Source organism: Fopius arisanus, unplaced genomic scaffold, assembly GCF_000806365.1.
Source record: "Fopius arisanus strain USDA-PBARC FA_bdor unplaced genomic scaffold, ASM80636v1 scaffold00087, whole genome shotgun sequence".
NCBI classification, from domain to species: domain Eukaryota; kingdom Metazoa; phylum Arthropoda; class Insecta; order Hymenoptera; family Braconidae; genus Fopius; species Fopius arisanus.
In genome coordinates this window covers 71,576-93,799 of record NW_011887826.1, presented here as the reverse complement: position 1 = coordinate 93,799, position 22,224 = coordinate 71,576, and the positions used below count along the sequence as shown (strand labels likewise).

The 22,224-nt window shown below is 38.8% G+C and overlaps 2 protein-coding genes across 4 annotated transcripts in view; one reads left to right on the top strand and one right to left on the bottom strand.

The window, feature by feature from the left end:
- Positions 1-3,636: 3,636 nt before the first annotated feature.
- On the top strand, positions 3,637-8,135 carry LOC105270398 (acyl-CoA:lysophosphatidylglycerol acyltransferase 1). Of its 3 annotated transcripts, none has more exons than XM_011311295.1 (7): positions 3,637-3,812; positions 4,262-4,378; positions 5,175-5,392; positions 5,576-5,790; positions 5,882-6,152; positions 6,437-6,588; positions 6,700-8,135. In XM_011311295.1, exons 2-7 carry the CDS (start codon positions 4,272-4,274, stop codon positions 6,934-6,936), a joined length of 1,200 nt encoding a protein of 399 aa, XP_011309597.1. In that variant the 5' UTR covers positions 3,637-3,812; positions 4,262-4,271; the 3' UTR covers positions 6,937-8,135. The 3 variants fall into 3 exon arrangements, with proteins under 3 accessions (XP_011309597.1, XP_011309596.1, XP_011309595.1); XM_011311294.1 differs by having other exon boundaries at positions 3,637-4,003; XM_011311293.1 differs by having other exon boundaries at positions 3,638-4,378.
- Positions 7,139-22,224, bottom strand: part of LOC105270401 (uncharacterized) — a 28,558-nt gene continuing 13,472 nt past the window's right edge. Inside the window, exons 2-10 of the mRNA XM_011311297.1 lie at positions 15,914-16,085; positions 15,679-15,702; positions 15,480-15,595; positions 15,039-15,276; positions 10,980-14,706; positions 10,544-10,678; positions 10,193-10,470; positions 9,593-9,790; positions 7,139-9,500 (exon numbers count right to left, since the gene is read on the bottom strand). Of these exons, the coding sequence (XP_011309599.1) occupies positions 9,262-9,500; positions 9,593-9,790; positions 10,193-10,470; positions 10,544-10,678; positions 10,980-14,706; positions 15,039-15,276; positions 15,480-15,595; positions 15,679-15,702; positions 15,914-16,085 (5,127 nt within the window). The 3' untranslated portion in view covers positions 7,139-9,261. The remainder of the gene's footprint in view (positions 9,501-9,592; positions 9,791-10,192; positions 10,471-10,543; positions 10,679-10,979; positions 14,707-15,038; positions 15,277-15,479; positions 15,596-15,678; positions 15,703-15,913; positions 16,086-22,224) is intronic.

Here is a 22,224-nt window from a genome sequence, read left to right as displayed (position 1 = left end):
GAAGGATTACTTTTCTCATTCATCTTATTTTGAATGATTAAAAATATTATTTGATCTTTGATATTATTCTATTGATCTTTGTGGATTTTGAGTTGATAAAACATTCTTGGTTGTGTGGTGAGTGATTAGTGAACTTTTGAACTGTCTGCTGTCTTTGAAAATGCTGGTGCTTCTAAGCCGACTTCAACCTTTGGCGTCAGAATCACATGGGGAGATCTTCAGGATTGGAGGGAATCTTGCAACCGACTGCAAGGTGAGTTTCGTATGCATTTTTTTTATGACCTTGAAGCATCTTTTTCATTTTATTTTCATGTCATTTTTTTCATTCCTGATTCTTGATATATTCAATGCTTACATTACAAATAATTTTCAATTATTCAATTAACTCTCCAATAAAATAAAAAAATTTAAAATAAAAAGTAATAAATAATTTTAATAAATAATTTTAAATAAAAACTCTCAAATCAAAATTAAAAATCGCCTTTGCAGTAAAAAAATTATTTTGTCGAAATTTCATTAACAATTTGTTTTTTTTTTATGTTTACAGTTAAGGTAAGACGTTCGAAAGGTGAAAATTGAAAGCGGACTTATTTTCATCCAACGCCGGTGAGCGAAATTTATTTATTAACTAGCGCCGCCGGATATATCGTATCCGTTCCGTGGATTTTTTCGTGGTCGGTTCGGGGGTTTGAATTTTCGAGATGATTTTATGATTTTATCTCTCGATCAGATGATGTCGAGATGCCAGTAGATATGGCTCCATCACATAAATCGCGAGTGCGTGTATAAACAAGTGATTGACTACGCTGGAGTGCCGCATTTTGAAATTGGAATTAAAGCCCGGTTGGATTGTCTGGAAAAGACGATTTACTCCAAAATTGGCACTCCTAATTACTCCACCAATTAATCGATTTTTCCGATAATTGTTAGCTAGCGCTCTAGTTGTTGACAACCGCTACGGTGCTAGCTAACAATTATTGGAAAAAACGATTAATTTCCGGAGTAACTAGTCGTCCAAATTTTGGAGTCAATTATATTTTCCAGATAATCCATCCGGGCCTTAAATCCGCCCAAAACAGTAAGTACGATATTAAATTATTATTGAAGTAAATCAAGTAAACATCACTGACAAATTTGTGTAGATATTTTTAATAACTGTTAATTCGTTGAAACACAAATAATCAGCAGTCGAAGAGCTCAGAGTTATTAAAAGGGAAGCTGGAGTGATTGAAGGAGAAGGTACAGGGAGTCATCGACGAGGCAGGAAAAACGGAGCTGGGTAAAAAAGCTGAGTAATTGGGTAAGGAAATTTCAAAATCTGCGAAGGAAGCTGCTGAGACGTTATCAGAAAAAAGTCAGGCTTTTGAGATGACCAATGCCTTTCAGACTATATCACAGACCGCAGAAGTCGTTAGAAAAGAATTAGACAATCATGGGATTCAAGGACGAGTCTATGTACTATTGACTAAATTGAGAAAACGAAAGGAGATATCAGTATTGCTTTTACTCAACATTTTTAATAATTTATTCCACAGACTAGCGTGTGGAATTATCGCGAGATCATCAGGAGTCTTCGAAAATACGAAAAGAATTTGTGCCTGCGATGGGACGACCCTGTGGGATGAGCGAGATGAGTCTAAACATAAAGGTTCATTCAAAAATACTTTCATATATCCAGGTAAATGCACCATAGCCTAATACTCGTAGTATTTACCGATTGAATACAATTTTAAAAGCCAATGTTTTGTGTGTCTTTTCAGTGTGTGGTAATAATCTTTAAATTCGATCCAGAGTGGATAGTGCACTTTTGGAAAACTACTATAAATTTATTTCTGTATACAGGTCATGTAAAAGTCATATCATTCCATAATATTCCTGATGAAACATTTTTATATTTCAGTTTTTACTTATGAGGAGGGCTGAAGGTATTTATAACTCAAATAAAAATTCAATATAAACCCATAAATAAATGTTTATTGTGTTCGATCAGATTGATTCAATTCGTACCTTATCCTTTATCAGTGTGCGTGACGTAAAAAAAATTATAATAATCCAAAAAGGTATGCGAATAACTAGGAAAATTTGATCGAATGAGAATAAATCATTCGTTATCAGAACCACTGCCTCGAATTGTTTTTGATTTCTGGTTTCCAAAGAGTAGATTAGACGGCTTCTTTCCCTTTTCTGGTGGATTCAACAGGTCACCAGTGTATGATATTGCACCAGACTGGGCTATTTTCCACTCCATCATGTCTGCGGAAAAATCGTCGCAATTTCCGAGTTTCGTGAAGCCTACGATGTAGTCTTTTGTCTTGCTGTCTGAGATGAGGGCTATCGTGGGAATTATTTTGATCCACATTATGGAAATAGCTTTAAGTAAACTTGGGCGGCGAAAGGTGTTCTCTGCTGGATAACCTCCTGTTGACGATTTCGGTTTCCTCTTAAGCTCTCGCATTTTGTCTACCTTCACCTTTCGTAAATGCATTATCTTTCTTCGGGTCAAGAATTGATCCAGGAATTCATCGACTTTTGCATCTCCCGATAAGAATTTCTCAGCTATTTTCTGGACACGAAGGAGAATACAAATAAAAATCACAATTATCATTTAATAATTGTTTATATAATTGCTTAAATATAATTGCTTCAATTTCCACAGCAGCTCACAGCCTTTTTCAGACAGTTCATGTAATGCTTTTTTATTCTCTTCGAGTTGGGCTTGTTTTGTTAGATTGACTTCGGCCAGAGAACGATTTCCAGCGATCAGAACTTCCTTTTCAGATTCCAATTCTTTAAACTAGAAAACCTCACGAAAAGTTGGTAAGTCGCATATCTAATAATGAGACAACCGTCTTATTATCCATTTATTGTCATCGATTAAATAATTCACCTGTTTTATGTCATTGACAACTTCCTCGAATCTTCCATCATCGTTCAATATTTCTCCCAAATCAGTGTTGCTGAGATGATTCAACATCGACGATGTAGCTAGAATATCCATAGAAATTGATGAATTTATTATTAATTCATTATTATTTATTATTAATAAATTTCATGTTTCTTTTTTGATTCCAGGTTTTTAAATCATAACAATTTCCCATCTATTGACTTAGTGGATTAGGCCTACAGGGGATACCACTTTAAAAAAAACGCGTCAAGCACTCTACCTCTTGGGTGACGTGGAAAGAGTTTCACTTTAATTACTTGATTTATGAAAAAATAGTCAATACTGGGGAAGAATCTCTCGTGTTGAAATAATCATATACCCATTGTTCATTTATGCTTTTGTAGACAATTTTTATGCCATACCTTTTTTTTTCATGTAAATTTGAAAGAAAAAAAATCAAACGACTCGACTGGCATTCAAATGTAAACGCCAGAAATTGCTGAATTGTGGGGACGAAATGCGCATGAGGAGAAGGCGTTATACAGCGCTACGTACGACGTCTGAAGGTACTTGTCCCCTGTTTTGGTGTCGGCGACATCAAAGCTTGGCAATACCTCCTTCCATCATACCTTAGTGCCAACCTCCAACTCGAACCCCAACGACATCCTAAAGTTCTATTTCCAAGGGAATTTTAGACATTCGTAAAAAGTTACGAGTGACAGAACTGCGCCAGCGGAACAGCTGATGCCATTGGTGCAGCCGAATCGAATGATCCTAGCGAAACCAAAAGAAAAAAAGGAAAATAAATAAAAAAGTGTTGCTCACCGGAGTTTAGGTTAGTCGGTGAATCAAGGAGGATATTATTTGGCCTCGTGTATGTGTGTACATGGGATTCATGCAGATGTCGAGCAAATAGTAAGCAGCGGAGGTAAAGGTTCATATTCCTCGGGAGGAAGAGGAAGCACATAATGGTGTTTCCATTGATGATTGACCACTGGGTTAAATATTAATGTTAATTATGAAACAATTGTGAGTAAATCGGTGTCAGTGAATCAGGGAGTGGAGGTTTTTTTTTCGGGGATAAGGAGTGATTGGCAAAAATTGTCATAACCGTCACCGGTGAGGAAAGAGGTGTAAAAATACAAAGGAAAATAATTTTTTGAAGTGTTCAAATATTTCTAGTGACTCAGGTGTATTGTAGGAGAGAACATTGAGTGGGAATATTTATTTAGGACAAAGATAATTTTTTGGGTATTATAAGTACAGAGTAAAAGGAGCTATCAAGGGATATTCCACGTTTTATCATCAGTGGTAGAGATTTAAGGTTTCGTGGAAATGATGATGAGTTCACATTATGTAATAATTTATGGTTGATAGGGGGAATGTTATGGTGGATAATCACTGTCCACGTGAAGGCTACTCGATTCTTTACAACGGGTGGCATTTTCCAAAAATGACCGACTCATCTCCCTCTTCCTCATCAGCTTTTATCAAGTGAGTTTCCTCCATTCGAGTAATTTTTTCCAATTACATCACTCACTTTATCTCTCTTTCTAATTTATCTCATTTTGTTCTCATTTTTTTTGCAACGCAATACCTATATTTGATGCGTGAACCGGTAATGTCCTTGGATGCAGTTATTTTCAATTAAAATTAATGGCACTTGTATGTCATTGTATTTTTCTGATTATCTTGAAAAATGAATTGACAGTTTCGTCCGGTTTTGTCTGCGGGGGTTTTCGCTGATTCAGAATCGTACGGATGATGAGTCTATTGCCTCGGAATTTTAGATATCGATTGACAGATATTTGTTTAACTTGTCTGTTTCAAATTAGCATTTAATTGATAACTATTTCATGAACGCCAAACCAAAGGAAATGTTCATTATTTTAATAATGAGTACTTAGAGTTCAATTTGCCATCTACTTTCATAAATTATTATTCATTCATATGAATAATGGATTTTGGACAATTTGTATTCGTTCATTAATCATTCATACTTTTTAACTAAAGCTCATTACCCACGGTATGTTGTTATTGTTCATTCATAAGTTGAAGTACAATTAATCAATATTATTAGAAAATATTCTCATATAGGGCATGTGCAATTTGAATCGTCTTGCAACACAATTCTTAACAATGTAATTGCATAAGTGGATATTGCTGAGGCTTCCCCTCACACCCAATGCAATAATACTGAAGTACCAGACAGTGAATTTCATCGGATGCAATTATGAAAACGTTAAATCCCTGGAAATCCATTTAGTATTCATTTTTTTTTCTGTTACAGCCTAGCCAATAACATCGTTACCCTTGTAAAATGCATCCTGCGAACAGGATTTGTTATAATAAACAATGTCTACTGTATTCCAACGTATGTCGTGTGGATGATGCTGCTATTCCCGGTGAAGGTTTATCATCCGCAGATGTATTGGAGGATAGAGGGCTTATTTTTTCACTGGCTGTTGGCCATGGTGTCCATGTGGACTTGGTCCGCCGGTTATGATAGTGAGTATTCAATAAATAATTTTATCACCTTGCTCAAGGATAATTGCTTTTCACACTATCCCACCGAGCTATTCGCAAATAAAATTCAATTCCTCGTAATTGTAAACCTATTAAAAATTAGAAAAAAAAAGAAAAATCCTTGGATTTTGTACACAATGTTTAAAGTCTCTCGTTTTTATTCAGTTATTGAACAGGGCGATGATATTCATCGTATCGTGAGTGATAGAACTTTGGTCATAGCGAATCACCAGAGCACAGGAGATGTGCCGATACTAATGACAACCTTCAACGCTAAACCCAATGTTCTACCCAATCTCATGTGGATCATGGACAGTATATTTAAATTCACTAATTTCGGTGTCGTTTCGATGCTTCACCAGGACTTCTTCATCTCCTCGGTAAATTCCATCGATGTTTCAGTGTAATTGTTTCTCATTCGTAATTAATGAATAATTCAGTGGAATGACGAAATTCGATTGAGCGATTCAGGGTCGAAAACGGAGAGAGGAAAGTCTCAGGCAATTGGAGAAACATCTGGAGGAGGCTTATGTGCCACGTGAACGCAAGTGGATGGTACTTTTCCCTGAGGGGGGATTTTTGTGTAAGAGACGTGAGACGTCACAGAAATACGCCAAAAAGAATAATCTACCGATACTTGAGAATGTTACCCTACCCAGGGTAGGTGCTATGCGTATGGTATTCGAAAAACTTGGCCCAGCCCAAAACAACAACTCTGATCTACAGTTAAACACCAGATCAAGTAAGCGCTAATACACATTTCATTTTATTTTTTAAGCACGAAAGGGAATTCCTATCTGAAATTCATATGCAACTGCTTCACTCGGCAAACATGATAAACAGAATATGAAGCTTTGAAATTTTTTAGCTCTCGTTTTACCACAAGTCTTAACCCATTTCCAGTTTTCTCCCTCCAAAAAGATCTATCTGTCTTACGCAGAGCAATGTTCTTTCGTGCATGACATGAAAAAATGTGTTAATGAATTATGTTTACTGCTCATATAATTTTCATCCCATAATTGGCAGGTTCGACCATAGCTAGACCCGAAATTAGTTGGGTTCTTGATATAACGATAGCCTATCCTCAGGGTAAACCGATCGATTTGCCAACGATCGTTACGGGGTCAAGGTCACCCTGTGAAACCGTCCTTTTTTACCGATTGTATCCCAGCTCGGTGGTACGTTTCGATTTTATTTATTTATTATTCGCCACTGAATCACGTGATGAAACTTGCGTGTCACTAACTTGTAATTTCGTAATGAGTGCTTTTTTTATTTCAAATGAACAGGTACCTAGGGACCCGGAGCTATTATCTAAATGGTTGTACGACAGATGGGTAGAGAAGGAGACACTTTTAGATAATTTTTACAAATACGGATCTTTTCTTGGCCCCTGTAGATCAACCAATGAAGGAACAAAAATACAACAAGATCCACTGAGATATCTAGTTCTTCACCTTTTCTTCATAACATCTAGTTATATACATTATAATATATTTTCGTATGTATTATCGTGCATTTGGTGATGTGTCATGAGTTAACTTTCAGTCATTGAGATTGCAGTGGTAAGGAGAATTTTTATTGTTTAGTGCACTACTCAGTGTGATAATGAAATTGAACCGTGTTCAATCGCTTACCAAAATGAATTATCAAAATTGCACTTAAACTGTTAAAAGAATGAAATTCACTCTCAAAAGACAATTGTCTTGTTATCACTTTTTTTTATTCTTGTTATAAAAATTTCAATGATGATTGAATTGAGAATTGACGTTTGAGTTTTGAGAGTTAAATTTAAGGAACAAAATGAAGGAAATCACGTGAACTGTGGCCTATGTGGTGGAATTTAATTAACGAGAAATGAATAAAAATTGGTCCAATCGTATGAATAACAGCGTATCTAATTAATTGCCTTTTGAGGAATACTAATCGTTGTAATGTTTCTGGTGAGATGTCTCATTCAGAGCGATACTCAATGAATTGTTGTAACAATTGGAGACATTATCACTCAATTTGTTTTTTTTTTTCATAAAGAAACCCAGTGCCTCGAAGCTTGTCTGATTTACAATAAATTGGAGTTTGAACACTTAGTATTTTCAGTTAGAATGATTACGAAGAAGAATTAGTTTGTGATACACTGAAATAGATATGGAGTGGAGATGATTTTGAAACGATGAGAAGGAAGGGGAAAATTAATAATAATCGTTAACGATAAGGCAACATGGAGATATAACATATTTTTTAAACTCAACGTTTGACGACGACTGTAGTTTTTTCTATGAAATCTTCACCACAACATTCAAATTTTCCCCCCTGTGAAATTTTAAGAGCGAATTTTATATGAATTATATGTATTGTACACCGTGTATGTACGCATGTACGTATGTAAGTATGTATAGATTAGCTGTAATCATATTCACATGGCCGAGCGATAGGTGTCATTGAATCAAAGTCTCTGTCTCTCAATGTTGGAGAATAATTGGTAATACATAAGGTGAAAAGTGGTGTACGTGGATAATGTGTGTATTTCCATTGGACTGTTGTGCACAAAAAAAAAATAATGAAGAGGATTGGATTGTGAAGACAATAGACTGTCGCGTTATTTAGGTAGTAAGGGGTAATTTATTAAAAATTAATCGCTGGAGAGCGTCTGTGGTGGATAATGGTGGGAGAGCACTCGAAGTGGGAATCTGTAAAAATTAATCAAATAAAATCAAGTGGACGTGGAGTGAACGTTTTTCTTCGTGGATAAATCAAATATTAAAAATAGATAATACATTTTACGATTTCCTTCCTCTTCATCGATTACTCCAGCCTAGTCCCCCCTCTTTTTCGAATTAGTTATGCGAATCATTTATTTATTCGGTCCATACTTTCTCTCGTTCAAGCACAAGACATTGTTTACAAGCAAATTCATCTACTCTCAATCGAAAATCGCTAGCATTTCTCTTTCCTAATGCATTTAAGAATCCTCACAATACATTTGTCATTGAAATATTATTATAAATTGTGTGATATCGAGCATGTGAATGTGGCCGTCCAATGTATTCATTGATTTGGGCACGGGACATACGTACATGTCATAATTTTCAGTGACTCGCACGAATCAAATAAATCGTATTAATAAAATTCTCAGGCAAGGTTTTAATTAAATTTTTTCAACGTCATTGTATGCACCTCCGTGTATTGTGAATGTCACATTTTCCGAATGTTTAAATAACTATTGTAACTCAATTTATGTACAGAACTTGATCCACGGAATTGTCGGTAAATGAGTGATGTCACACGCTGCCTCATTCTACTCATAATAATAATTTTTAAGTAAATAATTGTATTGAGTCAGCAAAATACAGTACAGAAATATCATCCAGTGGAATATTTTTATTACAAATATTGATTCTTCAATTACCATTTTTTATATACAAAAGTAGTAAAGTAAGGAAGATCATGAAGTTGAAATGAATTACGAGGAAATTATGACGTGACTCAGTGATTTTTCACATTGAAAACCAGAGAGACAGGTCTGAATTTCCATGCAAAGTCAAACATAAAAGAGTTATCACAAATAATCATACATTAATTCTTTCATCTACGTTAGAATTACTGCAATTATTAACTTATTTATATAATCATCAATGGTATAAATATAAACAGTGATGATAAATGAACACCCAGAGCTCTTGAATGATCGTTGAACAATGGGGCATGTCGGTTTATGCCAGTCTTATCGGTTAAACGTCTACGTATTGCACAGGCGATTGAACGTTTCTCTCTTTACATTCCATGCAGTTCACGTCCATCGGATACTGCCCCAAATGAGCAATGAAAAATAACTCGTCATACAAGTGGTAAATTTATTGAAATTTGCAGTCACGTTCGTCACTGCCATCTGAACACTCGAGGAAACCATTGCAAATACGAGATTTTGGAAGGCACTCGCCAAGGGGACAGCGATGGCCCTTGCAAATTGGTATCGATGATGGAAAACTACTCGTTGATATGGTACGCTCGATCCAAGGGAGGTAGTGGTATACTTTTGTGTAGACACCGGGTCTTCCTGGTCTTGCACAGCCGTAACCGTTTGATGTAATTCCTAGAACAATTCAATTTCTCAACATGGAAAAAACGAACTGGTATAGTGGTGATCTTTCTTATTTGTTAGTATTTTTCAAGAGAGCTTTTTACCGTGTAAAATATATCTGTTGTCATTCCCTTGACAAACGAGAGGTCCTCCACTGTCACCCATGCAGGCATCCCTCCCGCCGTCTTTCAACCCTGCACACAGCATCCCAGACGTTATCCTATAGAGTGGGAGAAACAGTGTCTTTCTTCTGCACTCTTCAGTCGAAATCAGTGGCAATTCAACTTCTTGAAGAGTATCAGCTGAAATAATACTACCGGTTTATTGTTGTCGTATCAATGAGCAAAAATAGAGGAAGGCACGTATGAAAATATTCATTGAAAAAAAACGTAATACTTTCTCTAATTATTTTGGATATTTTGGAATTTCGTTGGGGGTTGCAATAAAATTTTTTATGAAGAAATCTTCATTTTGATTTCTTTCACGTTTTCATTCCCGAAGTGAATTTATGGGAAATCAACGATTAGTCAATGGAGAAATTCGATTTTAGAAAAAAGTCACTCCTCTCCCAGATTTGTTTTTCAGATTTTTGCAAATGAATTTCACGTCCATAAAAATCTAATCTCAGCATAAAATCATTCCTTTTATTGAATCCGTTAATTTGTATTTCTCCTTGTCGGTGGTTTATTAAAAAAAATTCTTACGGAATATTCTGCCAATTTCATATAGCTGTCCCCATCCAGTGACAGTGCAGCTAGTTCCACTCTTGGGTTCCCCGTCAGGCAGACAAATCGGCCTGACATAATCACTAAAGGTAACCGGTTTCTCGAGTCTGAGCATCGCCACATCATTGATGTAGCCATTGTCAACGTACTCCGGATGAAGTATAACATAGTCAAGTGGTAAAATTTGTTCGTGGGGGCTGGGAAAATTTCCCTTGCGAGTTGCACCGATCCTAGCCACCCAGTACTCATTCTGTGTGCTGTTTTAATTACCCAGATTAGTATTAATTAACCATACGATAAATGACACTAGCAATTGGATGATAAACTCACTGGTAGAAGCAGTGAGCCGCCGAGAGGACCCATTTATCATTGATTAAAGCTCCACCGCACTGATAATCTCCCTCTTTATAAAGTGCCACTTGCCATGGCCAGCTTCCCGCCGTTGAACTGCCACCCCCGACAATTCTGGAGTGACGATTCATAAGAGCACTAATTATTCATCATTTTTAGTCATGAAAATTCGGAATAACCATCACAAATATCCAGTACCGAAGTGGTCAATTTATTTATGAACTAATAACTCAATTACTTACTGACTTTTGAAATAATAGAATGAATTTCAATAAATTTCAATGAATTCGAATTCTAATAATTTCCAAACTGATCGCTTCCGTTAAAATATTCGAGAGCAACTCAACAAAATATGTGAAAATTCGACTAGTTTTTTGCGCTCGACCACTTCGCTTCAGAATCCATTTCAACTCACCTAGCCTGTGAAGTCGTCTGTGTCCTTATCCCGCACTCGAGATTCTTGCATTTGACTTTTAAAACTTCCCTACTAGGGCAATCCGACGCTCTGAACGTGAGACTCGCTTTATCAGAACTCCGGTCATTGGAAAACAAGCTGTAATACGTTCTGCTCTCATCCTCCACATCCTCCACTATTTTCTCTACTCTCTCGCAATCCTGATAAGTGATGGCCTTGCAAAACGCTCTTCCGAGGTCCTCGATAGTCCATGCAGTCCTCCTGTCCTCTAGTAAATTATCCGTTCCATTCAAGCACAATTTTCCCCATTTTCCATTTCTTCTTATGCTGAGAAATCCGTGATCGCGATAGCCGTTGACTTCCTGCCTAAAATCAACCTTTCCCATCATAATTCCCATTTTACTGGTCACCTGAAACGCCGTTTTTGAAGAGTCCCCCAAGTGGTTTTTTAAATTCGACGTGACTTCCCTGCCGAACACCTTGGGACTCTTTCCACTAAATTCCTCATAACTTTTCTTCTCTTTACTGGGAATCTCAGAAGGTACTATTCTCAAAGTGGTCATCTCTAAAACTGCTGTTTCCAATGCTAATTGATCCCCTGAATGTTTCATGTCCTCGCCGTATTTCATTTCCTCTCTGATTAAAGCTTTCGATACGATTCCCTCGTTCCCATTCCCCTCGTTAGCCATATCCACAGTCGCCAATCTTTTTTGCTCTACTACTACCACCTTTTCCACCGCTTCCCCCTCATCCTCAATCAGCGCTGCGCACTTCTTTTCGTCCTCACCCCCTGGACAATCTCGATAACCATCGCAGACTTTAGTCCGATCGACGCAGAAACGGCTGTTGCCACAGACAAACTGTCCATCAGTGCACCAATCGCAGTGAGTTTCATCAGAGTAATCCCAGCAGTCGGGAACACCATCGCAGATCTTCTGCTCGCGTTGCTGTGCCCTCAGGAAGTCCGCACAAGTGCAATTGGCCTCGTCCTCGGAGTTGATACACTCTCCGAGCATATTGCAACGCCCGGCTGATGGCAGACACTTGCCATCGCTGCAGAGAAAGCCCTTGCACTCGCTGTCAAGCGTGGGAATTTCTTCAGTAGTTAGGGTCAATCTGTCTGACCTGTCCTCAGCCTTGTGGAGGACTTTCGTCAACACTTCGACCCCATCTCTACTGAGGGTTGTTGGTGCCGAGATTAGTGTGGGCTTCGCCGTCTTGTTCCCAGTGGTCACTGCTGCAAATTTCTTCAGCTCTTCAACATTCACAGCGGACGAATGATAATTTCCCTCAATACTTTCTGGTTTTAATCCCACTGATTGCGTCGTGTTTTTCTTTTTCAACCCCACCTCATTTCCAGCTCGCACTTCAGCGAATTGTTTCAAATGCTCGAGAAGTGCTTCTTTTTCCTCAGCCGTGGAAATCCTACGATCAACTGGGTGCTGAGGTTTAGAGGTTTTTTCATCCGTCCAAACAAACAACTTCGAGTCCAGCAGATCTTCGTTTATAATCCTCTGAAACGACCGATTCTCCTCGACACTTGGCTTCTCCTCTCTACCAGGTGCATCGACAGCAGCAGTTGAAGTTGAATTTGTCACATCGAAACTCAGAACAACTTGATCGGTTCGGACTTTGGTGGAAACCCTCGTGCTGACTGACGTTACCACTTCCACGATGCTCTCGATAGCTCGATTACCATCGGTGTCTTTACCATTTGGGTTCTCCCTAACGACTTCCTGAAGGCCAAATAATTTTTCCAATAATTCCTCATCCGTCGAGCTGACGTTCCCGCTCTGCTTCGATTTTTCGAGGACTCGCGTCACTTTTTCCTTATCGATCTTCGGTCGCGGTCGGATTGGGCGACCCACTCCTGTGTTACTTTTCACAGGGGCCAGGCTCACGATGTTCCTCACGATATTCGCATTTAATGTATCGTTGTAGGTCTTCTGACTTGGCTCTGAGACTGTCTCGTTGCTTGCAGTCCAGATCGAGGGCTCCGGGTAGTTCTCAGCGTTCTCCGGAGTGTGCTCCACGGTTTCCACTGCGATGAATGTAGAATTACGAGAGGAACTGTCAGACGTTGAAGAGATTTCCGGCAATGGGCTGGAAGTTTTTTTCTCCTCGATTATCTCTAATCCCGGAAGAGTTGTTGAGATGATTTTGATAGTTGTTGATTCAAAAATTTGATAGTTTTTTGTGCTTTCTTCAGGCAGTAGAGTAGATACTTTTATTTGAGGTTCAGTTGAAGGCATCGGAGGTTTTTCTGGTGTTGCAGAAATTGTAGATGAGCTTTCTGTTTTTGGTGCGTTTGTTGTGACATCCGCTGGAACATGCGGAACTGTTGGATTAATTTTATCAACAGGGATTGTGTGCTTAAATGGCTTCAAAGTTCCAGGATTATTAATGAGACTGGGTTTAGACCCTCCGTTTAAATCCGGGGTTCGGTAGCTGGTGTAAACCGGGGAGACGACTTGTTGATCGACTTTTCGATCTGTCATGGTATCGTCGGTGGGATCAGCTGCCAGGATACTCGAAAATTTATTCCTAGACTCCAGATCTATCTCTAGGTCCAACACTGGCTCGGCTACTCCAACGCCAGAAATTTTAATTACTCCAGGTCGTTGAGGAGATGATAAACTAACTGGTTTGACTCTCTGAGGTTGAAAACCCGTTTTTATTATTTCCGGGGCCACTGGAGGACTCGTTGGCAGGAAAATGGAGGGATTGGTCTTTAAAGGAACCGATGCTGTCCCTAGATGCAGGTCGAATGTCTCCTCGGGGAGATGTCCCGATATTTCGATGTCAGGCCTCATCTCCACGTCGTCAACCCCCGGAATTTTATTCTTGAATTTGCCATTCGGTCGGAAGTTGACCATTTCCTCGGGGACGATGCGGTCGTGGGGAAAATCGAATTCACTGTCGAGGGAGCTGAGGCTCACCGAGGGAAGACTGAACTTTATGTCCTCAGGTGAAGCACCAGTGGTCAGGGAGATGCCTTCGATGTTCGATAATTTTGGGGGATCAACGTTGACGATTCCGTATTGGATCTGATGGTCTATCTCAGCAAGAACTTGTGTGTTTGAATTTACTCGTAATTCGGGGGTGGCGGGAGAGGCGGGTGAGGCGGGGGGCAATAGCGAGGGGAGATTGAGTTCTGGGTTGAGATAAGTTGGGATTATCGGTCGCCAAGGGGAGTCCTCAAACTCGGGCTTTGGGAAGACCTTGAAGGGGTCATTAGACTCTGTCGATGGGTTTGAAGTTGTAACAGCTGATGGACTTGTCGACTCTGGAATTCTCGGTGTCATTGGTGGCCCAGTCACTTCGATCTCATCAATCTTCTCGATATTAGGTGGAGTGGGCACTCTGATGGCTGCAGGTGTCTCGGTTTTTTTAGGGGGAAGGGGCCCCTCGAGGCTGGGGGTTGATGGGGACTCCTGCTTTATGCTTATTGAGCCCGATGATATCTTTGTTTCGGTCTTTTGGGTGCCACGGGTGCTTGTATTGACTTTTGTTGCCTGGTATGTGCCCTGGATCGTTGGAATGTTGCTGAGATCGATGCTATCCTCGTTTGGCTCGATTCGGGAAGGTTTTGGCTTCGTTCGAGGACTTGTCAGAAGGGCTGTACGGTTCGGAGGACGCATCACACCGTTTTTCGTTATCATCGTATTACGTTGTTGAGGAACCGCTGGTTTTGGGACTCGCTCTGAATTTGTTTCGGTATTGAGCCCTGAAGAATTATTTCTATGGGTTACGTGCCGAAGGCCATAACAATTTTCTTATCAATTCTTTTTCCCCTCCGAAAAAATCTCTATCCAAATTCTCCCGGAATATTTTTTACCATTAATTCATTATTCGTCTAATTACATTGAAAATATAAATATCTATTTGTTTAATTCCCTTTGCCATTGATCTTTAGGGAATTGAGTGCATATTAATATGAAAGTCATGGAAGTTGCATGAAAATAATTGAATTGTCATTAGAATTATCGCATTATGACTCATTCTGATGAAGAAAGCATTGAGTAGTTTTCGAGTGAAGATATGTTTTGTTTAACTTACTGCGAATTGTTAAGCTAGTGAGATCCAGCTCCATATTCTGAAAGACAGATGACTCGGAGTAAGTTTCTTTAGCAATAATATCTTGTATGGTGTCCTCGACATTGCTGATGATACGGGGTATCTTCCTCCTATCCAGGTATAACCTGAAGAAAACCTTGAGCGTTCCATTCTCGAATCTGTCTATGACCGTGTGCTTGTAAGAGGGCCCAAGGACACTTCTTCTGAACAGCGACTCGAACTAAAAAAGATCAAGGCAAAAATCAATAGTTTTTTTTTAGTCTTTCTTCATGACTTGGCATCATCATGGAACTCGTTTCCCTGCGCCGAGGATTCACAGCATTAAGCCTTCATGAGAGAAATATTTATTTATTCCCCGTATAATCTACTCTATTTTTTTTTACAATGCGTTGGGTACAAATCAAATGAGATCTTGATACTCACAATGGTCTTGTACTTGCGTTCCTTTTCACGAAAGACACCACTCGTATTCAGCTTCAGCATGGGATTATACTTTTCGCCTCGAGCCACTCGGAGACTGCAGGAAAACACGAGCATCGCTGCAAGGATTCATTTTATTTTTTTTCAGAGAATCGAGAGAGTTGTTTCTACTCTGCAATAACACATTACCCCATGTACTCACCATTTTTTGGGTCCGATCGCATGCCTGAGGAATTTAATGAAGATGAATCAGTTTGACATAAGAATCACGTACATTTCTATTCAGAATTACAACGCGTAGGTTCTAAAGACTAGCGGTTGTGAATTTAATTAGATTCGTGGGGGTCAATGCAATTATTTCATTGAAGATTTATTATTCAATTGAACTTTAGGTTTCAAATAATGAAACAATTTTTTAATAAGAAATAAATGCGTACCACTCAGCCAGAGGGCAAGTCCTGCAACAGCCAGTACTGCAAAAAGAACAATAATTGCGGCGATTATTAGCAATGCACTATCCATTTTCCATCTTGCATTTCTGTGGCTCTTCTTGGATGAATGAGGTGGTACCCTTGACCAGGCCGACCTCGCCGGTAGATAATAATCATTCTGGAATTGACAAAAAAAAAAAAGAATTACCTTACGCGGAAATATTTCGGCGTTCCTTCACATTTCGCGGGGAATTCCAGTAAAACGGGAACGCGTGTATGCACCTGTAGAATTCGGTTAACGGAGTATGAAAACACCTGACCCATAAAAAATTTCACATTGCGTTTATTACACTGTCCAGACTGTTTACAGAAGAAGCAATTCGTTGGATAAAAAAAGTCGAGGTCTAACGGGATTTCACGAGGTATAGATTGTAAGTAGTAATTACCATCGAGGTAAATATAATGTTCATTTCATTACGAATTTTCTCACTTAATTTCCATTTCCACGAACTGCGGTTCAACACTCCTTTATCAGTTAACAGAGGAATCCATTGGTGCCTATGAACTGATAAAATCGTAAAATAAGATAAAAAAAATGATTGAGAAATTTTGAAGGGGATAAAAATTCACCCTAACGGTACCCAAGATTCAAGATTTAAACCAAGGTCAACAGCATATTTATCTGATATTTATTCCTGTAGCCGAAGAGGAAGATGGCGAAAGCTAGGCGGGAGTCGATGAAGTGTAACCAAGGAGATAAACCAATATCGATATTTTTGCCGATACAAAATCATTGGAGCTCTACGAGCTTATACAACCGAGCATTGTCGTAAAATAGACTTTTAAATTGGCGTCACTGGCCTAGCGGTATTTACGACAAAGCGAATTCGAAACGCACAACACATAAATGACGTATTCCGTTACAAAAACCCGTGATTGTGTCCAGACTGCGTTCCCCACAAAAAGTGTGATGTTTCATAAAATTCATCACGTGAATTACAGAAATATTTACGCTACATAAATCATCCTCGGGGAAGGAAATCACCAGATGCACAAATTGCTGCAGACAAGTTGTGACGGCGTCGAATCCAACGGCTGAAAGCCCAAAACACTAAACAATTCCTATAAATAAATTAGATATGCGACTTTAAATATTCTTGAGATATTGCAGGGGTCGACAATGGAAAAACATTAGGATGAATAATTACCGGGGCAATCATCCAGGGTTAAAAATAAAAGGAATTGTGGATACCACAAAAAAGGAGTGAACGCTCACCGGAAATGCCATTGGCAATCAGTTCACCGCGGAGACCTGATGGGACACCAACTGCCTCCAGCTGGGAGGCGTTGAAACCTACGGTGGTCTACCGTTAGGCCAATTTATCGGTTGTCGCATAACACCAAATTAACGCACACTTTACACACTCAGCACGTGCTGAATAGTCCCCAGATGTAATTAAACTCCAATTGCATAACTATTAAATTTACCAGTTATCGGCAACAAAAGGTGCTGATGAGTTTATCACACGACTTTGTGTTTTGTGTCTATCAACATGTGGTGAGCCTGATCAGATGATAATTGCCACTTGTTGTACAAAAATTATTCGTCTAAAATTTATGTCATACTGGGGAAAAGAGTGCCAGAAAAAAGACTAGATTACAATCGTTTCTCTTCCACTTTCTAGAAATTTGAAGCAGTACTTTGCTCTTCTCTCGGTTTTTCGAATTTGAAATTTTCCCTTGTGTGATTTCCAAGCAATCAATGACTTCTATTCAGTGAATGAGCAGTCATGATTTCCGATGGCAAAGCCCTGAATAAATTCACGCATGAGAACTGCCCGATCCCTTGAAAAACACGTTTTTCATGGTGTCCATATAATTTGCAAAAAGAAAAGATAAAAAAGGGGGAGAAAAATTGAACCCCCTCATGCATGAAGCCGGGTAAATGCCGGAGTCCATGTACCCTCTTCGCATAAGACCAAGTCAATGAAACACATTGAATGTACCTATTTCCACGTCACGCGCAGTCGCGCCCACATGCAGCATATGCAGCACATGCAGAACATACTGCACCAGGAGTCGGCGGGTGTTCAAAGGAGCGCAGTGTCAAGACCAAAATTCACCATTGAATAATGAACCGTAATGTTTGTCGCTGGCCCATTGACTTCATATTATCAATTTTGGGGGTTTAGCCCACAAGATAAATAGAGAAAGCAGCGAATAGATGAATAAATAGTCCCTTGTCCTCCGAGTTTTGCATCTCAATGCCCCATTTTTTGTGGCATTAGCATCATCCCGAGATGAATAGTCTGGAGATCATGGGATTCAGGTCATCTCCAGCTCATCCAAATATTTCACTGTATCTTAGCCGGAGAAAAATAAAAAAATTGACCAAAGAAGAGACCAATTGACTTAATATATACTCCGGCATACAAAAATAAATTCTTCAACTAATTGTACGCAGCACACCTGGTGTCTTGGAGAGATACATTTTTTGGTGGTAAAACGTCACGGTACATTTGACTAAAGATTTTTCTCCATCCGGACATTTGAACAAAAAATATTGTCATTTTCTTCTTCAGCACTTCGACACTCTGCGGTCATTAACGCGTCGATGGAATGTCTTCGGAAGAAGTGAAATGATGCGATGCAGAGGGGCCCGAAGAATACCTGATAATATCGAATAGATTCCTCGGATCCAATCGCAATTATCTTGTTCAGTTCTCATCTCTCTTCTTGGAAAAAATAAAATTAAACAAAGCCGGTGAGCGAGTGGAAAAAATAACAAGTAAAAGGGGCGAGGACTTGAGTTTTTTGTTGAATTCACAATCTGAAGGACGAATGGCGGAGATGAAAAGTGTTAACTATCGACTGCCATTTGCACAGTGAATTTCAATTGACACTCTTAGGATGACCATGAGGTACCTCCGGGGATTATCTGTACCCATTGTGAAAAATCTCTGATGCATCATATTTATTAATCCGGGTTAACCAAGTCATGATTAAATTAGTCATGCGTTGTCTTCATTTATAACTCGCGATTGAATTGCCGCGAAAAATAGCGGCAAAAATTTCTCACCGTCAAGTGGCGGGAATTTAAAAAATATCCAGACGCTCCACCTTCGAAGGATGAAACATATTCATGTATTCAAATGATTATATCATAATTTCAGGGCCAATAAACCATCGGGCATTGCTTCATAAAGTGCTCCACGAGGTGGCAACGTGCCGAAGAATTTCAACGAAAACAAGTATGAAAAATATTTTTAATGCAAAGTGTCCCATGTACATATAGAAAATAACCACTTAACTCGTTATACCGAGCATGTCCAACTACGTGGCTTCACAGAGCATGGTAACAGCTATGTACCACGCGTCTTACATGGCTGAAACGTCATTAAGTGGTATATGAAGGTAGATTAAAAAATTGAAGAAATTGTTTATAATAATGAAGACAACGGAAGTGACACCGCCCACCAGACGCATCACGGGGCCATGTAATAACAATTATAAATCTCACTCTCGTCGTGTCTGAACTTGAATTCACTCGGCTATTTCACTCGCCGAGTTTTACAGCAAAAAACCAGGAGTCACTTTAATTATCCCCCCTTGGTGCCCAGGGGGGCTTTTTACTTATCCCTTCTACTGTATCGCATGGATCTTTGTTTCTAACTCAGCCATCACGTCACCATTTTTTTACTATAGAATTTCCTAGTTTTGTTGGGATCTCTCCTTTCAGAGGAATTAATTGAGTTAAATCCCCTGAATGAGTTGTCCAGTCACACCAGTCGTTCCAATCAATTTTCTAGAATTATCTCGTTACTTCTCCATCGTACAACCAGAAAATGCTCGTGATAAGAGGCAGCAAGAAAACATATTTGCGATTGATACGATGATTGGGCGATTTTGCAAATTGTAAAGAGAAAATAATTTTTTAGGAAAGGTAGTGGAATTTTAATTTGGGATTTTGCTTCTTGTAATTTCAACAGAAACTTTCCATTTCGTTTGGCTTCAGTTCATGAGAGGAAGATTCTACTCAGTAAATAATTACGGGATACCATAACTTTAGAGTGAAGTTGATTCCATGTGGTTAAAGCGTTGATTTAAATTACGTGAAGCTTCCCGTGGAATTAATTCGTGTCGAAAATTAGGGGTTTCAAACGAGATGAAGGCATTCAAATCTCCAATATTTCATATGCATATTGTTCGAAACTTACTTGCGTGATTCACCCCACGCAACTCATTTCCAGTTTTTGCTCGATTCACTCCTCTTAACTGCAGTGATTTTATTAAGAAGTGATGCCATTATTTCAAAAGTTAATAAGCCCTCGAATGAAGTTGCATGAAGCCAATTGGAAGAGACTCATTAATTAGGAGAGTCCTTTGTAAAAATTAAAAATCAATTACCAAATGTGATTGATCCATGTTGGATGATGTTGATGAACCATCACTTGGATCCATGTATAATAATAAAAATAATGGAATAACAATTTTCGTGATGCAGGATAAAGTGTGATAGAAGAATGGAGAAAATAGAAAATAAAAAATTGACGGAGGTATCTGGGGAATGGAGACCTGGAGGCGTATTGTGAGGTGAAGTGAAGATATCGAATACCAAAGGATTGAGGATTGAGGGTAAATGGGTGAGTACCGAAGGCGTGGATCATGACCCAGGGTATAGTATTTGAACGTCCTTCAGGTTGTTGGAAGATGCGTCCTCTCTCGAGTGCAAAGATCTCTCAAGGACGCACTCGGTGCACTTGTCCTTGTCTCGTTAATGAGACCCTAGAATCCATGCCGAAGACGCACATATGTATAATGCTTACTTTATGTATACGCCTATATATACGATTCATCAGATCAGTTAATGTAACAGTCGTAGAGTTTTTCTCACCGGCCACCTGCACGTAATATCTCTCCGCATTAACTCCCCTCTTGTGCACTATTTCACACAAAATAAGTGTGCGAATATAAATGCGGTAGGAGTGAATCATAAAATTACAATTATGAGGATAAATGGTGGATGCTTGCGGTGGGGATTTAAACTGCATTTGTCGGTTTGGATTTTATGAGATTTTGATGGATTGGGAGAATAATTAGCACTAATTTTGCCATTTTTATTGGGGGCTTATCGTGTTTATGATCTTGGTTTCCGTTTTCACAGAGATTTTCCGGTGGGAAGCCGTGTAAAAGGAAGTTCTGGTTTCAACTTAAGGATTTGTTGCTTCAAGGGACTTCAAGGCTTGTACTTCAGCGAGAAATTATTATTAACGGTAATAATTTTGTTAATGGGGGATTCTATGTGAGATATTCCACGCCAATTGAAATCTATAATAGTACTGATAAATAAATAATCCCAGTGGGTTCAAAAGATAATCTATAATAAGAGTCCTAGCAAAGGGTTGCAAAAATAATAATAGGGGAGTAAGTAAATTTTCCAAGATTGATAATTTCTTTGTTTACATTAAATGCCAGCATGAATTTCCTATTATGACAAGGATGAGGAAAACGATATATCTTGCGTAAAATTGTTGACATGTCGTATAATCATTACGCGGAATTTTCTACCTTTCATCTCGAATTTTCCTCCTTGAAATAGCCGCACCGTATTTTGACACAATTTTCCGGTAAAGAGGTGTATAAAGAGCCGGGGCCAGTGCATCAAAGGTATTAGAATCTCGTTGAAGCTGAAACACGCTTGAGAATAAATCCAGATTGAAAAATGAAACTGTACATTGTGATCCTGGCAATTATGTCCATCGCTGTGATGGTCTCATCACTTCCTCTCGATTCCGAGAGCGCAAATATCAGTTCTTCATCGGATGAGGAAAAAGCTCGTAAGTTATTTTCCCCAAACAATTTTGAATATTCATTCGATTGTAAAGCATTGCATAAATTTAATGCCTATTTGTTTCATAGAGGAATTATTTGTTTTGCTACAATGTCAGGGTAAATGATCGTGTAATAATTATAAATCTAGCTCCAATCATCAAGGACTCATCAGTCGAGGGAGATTTGAGTGTTGGAAGGGCGAGACGTTATGCTGATCGTGCCCCACATTGGGCAGAACTCATACTCAAAGGGCCACCACATGGAAAATAAAAAAGGGGAGAATTCATCCGGACGATTTCCTGATAAATATGAAGATGATGGGCTGAAATGATTACGGAATGTCATGCGAATTTGTTGAAATTCAATAAATTTAAAAAATTGAAAGATTATATTTTTTAAATATAGTCTAACTTCATTAAAAAATTGTATTTGAAAATCATCCATAAATTATCCATAAATCGAACTAATTGAGTTGAAAACTTTAT

Coding starts and splice junctions, on each gene's coding strand:
- LOC105270398 (XM_011311293.1), top strand. CDS start 4,251: ATGGTTGATAGGGGGAATGTTATGGTGGATAATCACTGTCCACGTGAA. Junction 5,791..5,881: donor AGGACTTCTTCATCTCCTCG/GTAAATTCCATC, acceptor TGAGCGATTCAG/GGTCGAAAACGGAGAGAGGA. Junction 6,589..6,699: donor GATTGTATCCCAGCTCGGTG/GTACGTTTCGAT, acceptor TCAAATGAACAG/GTACCTAGGGACCCGGAGCT.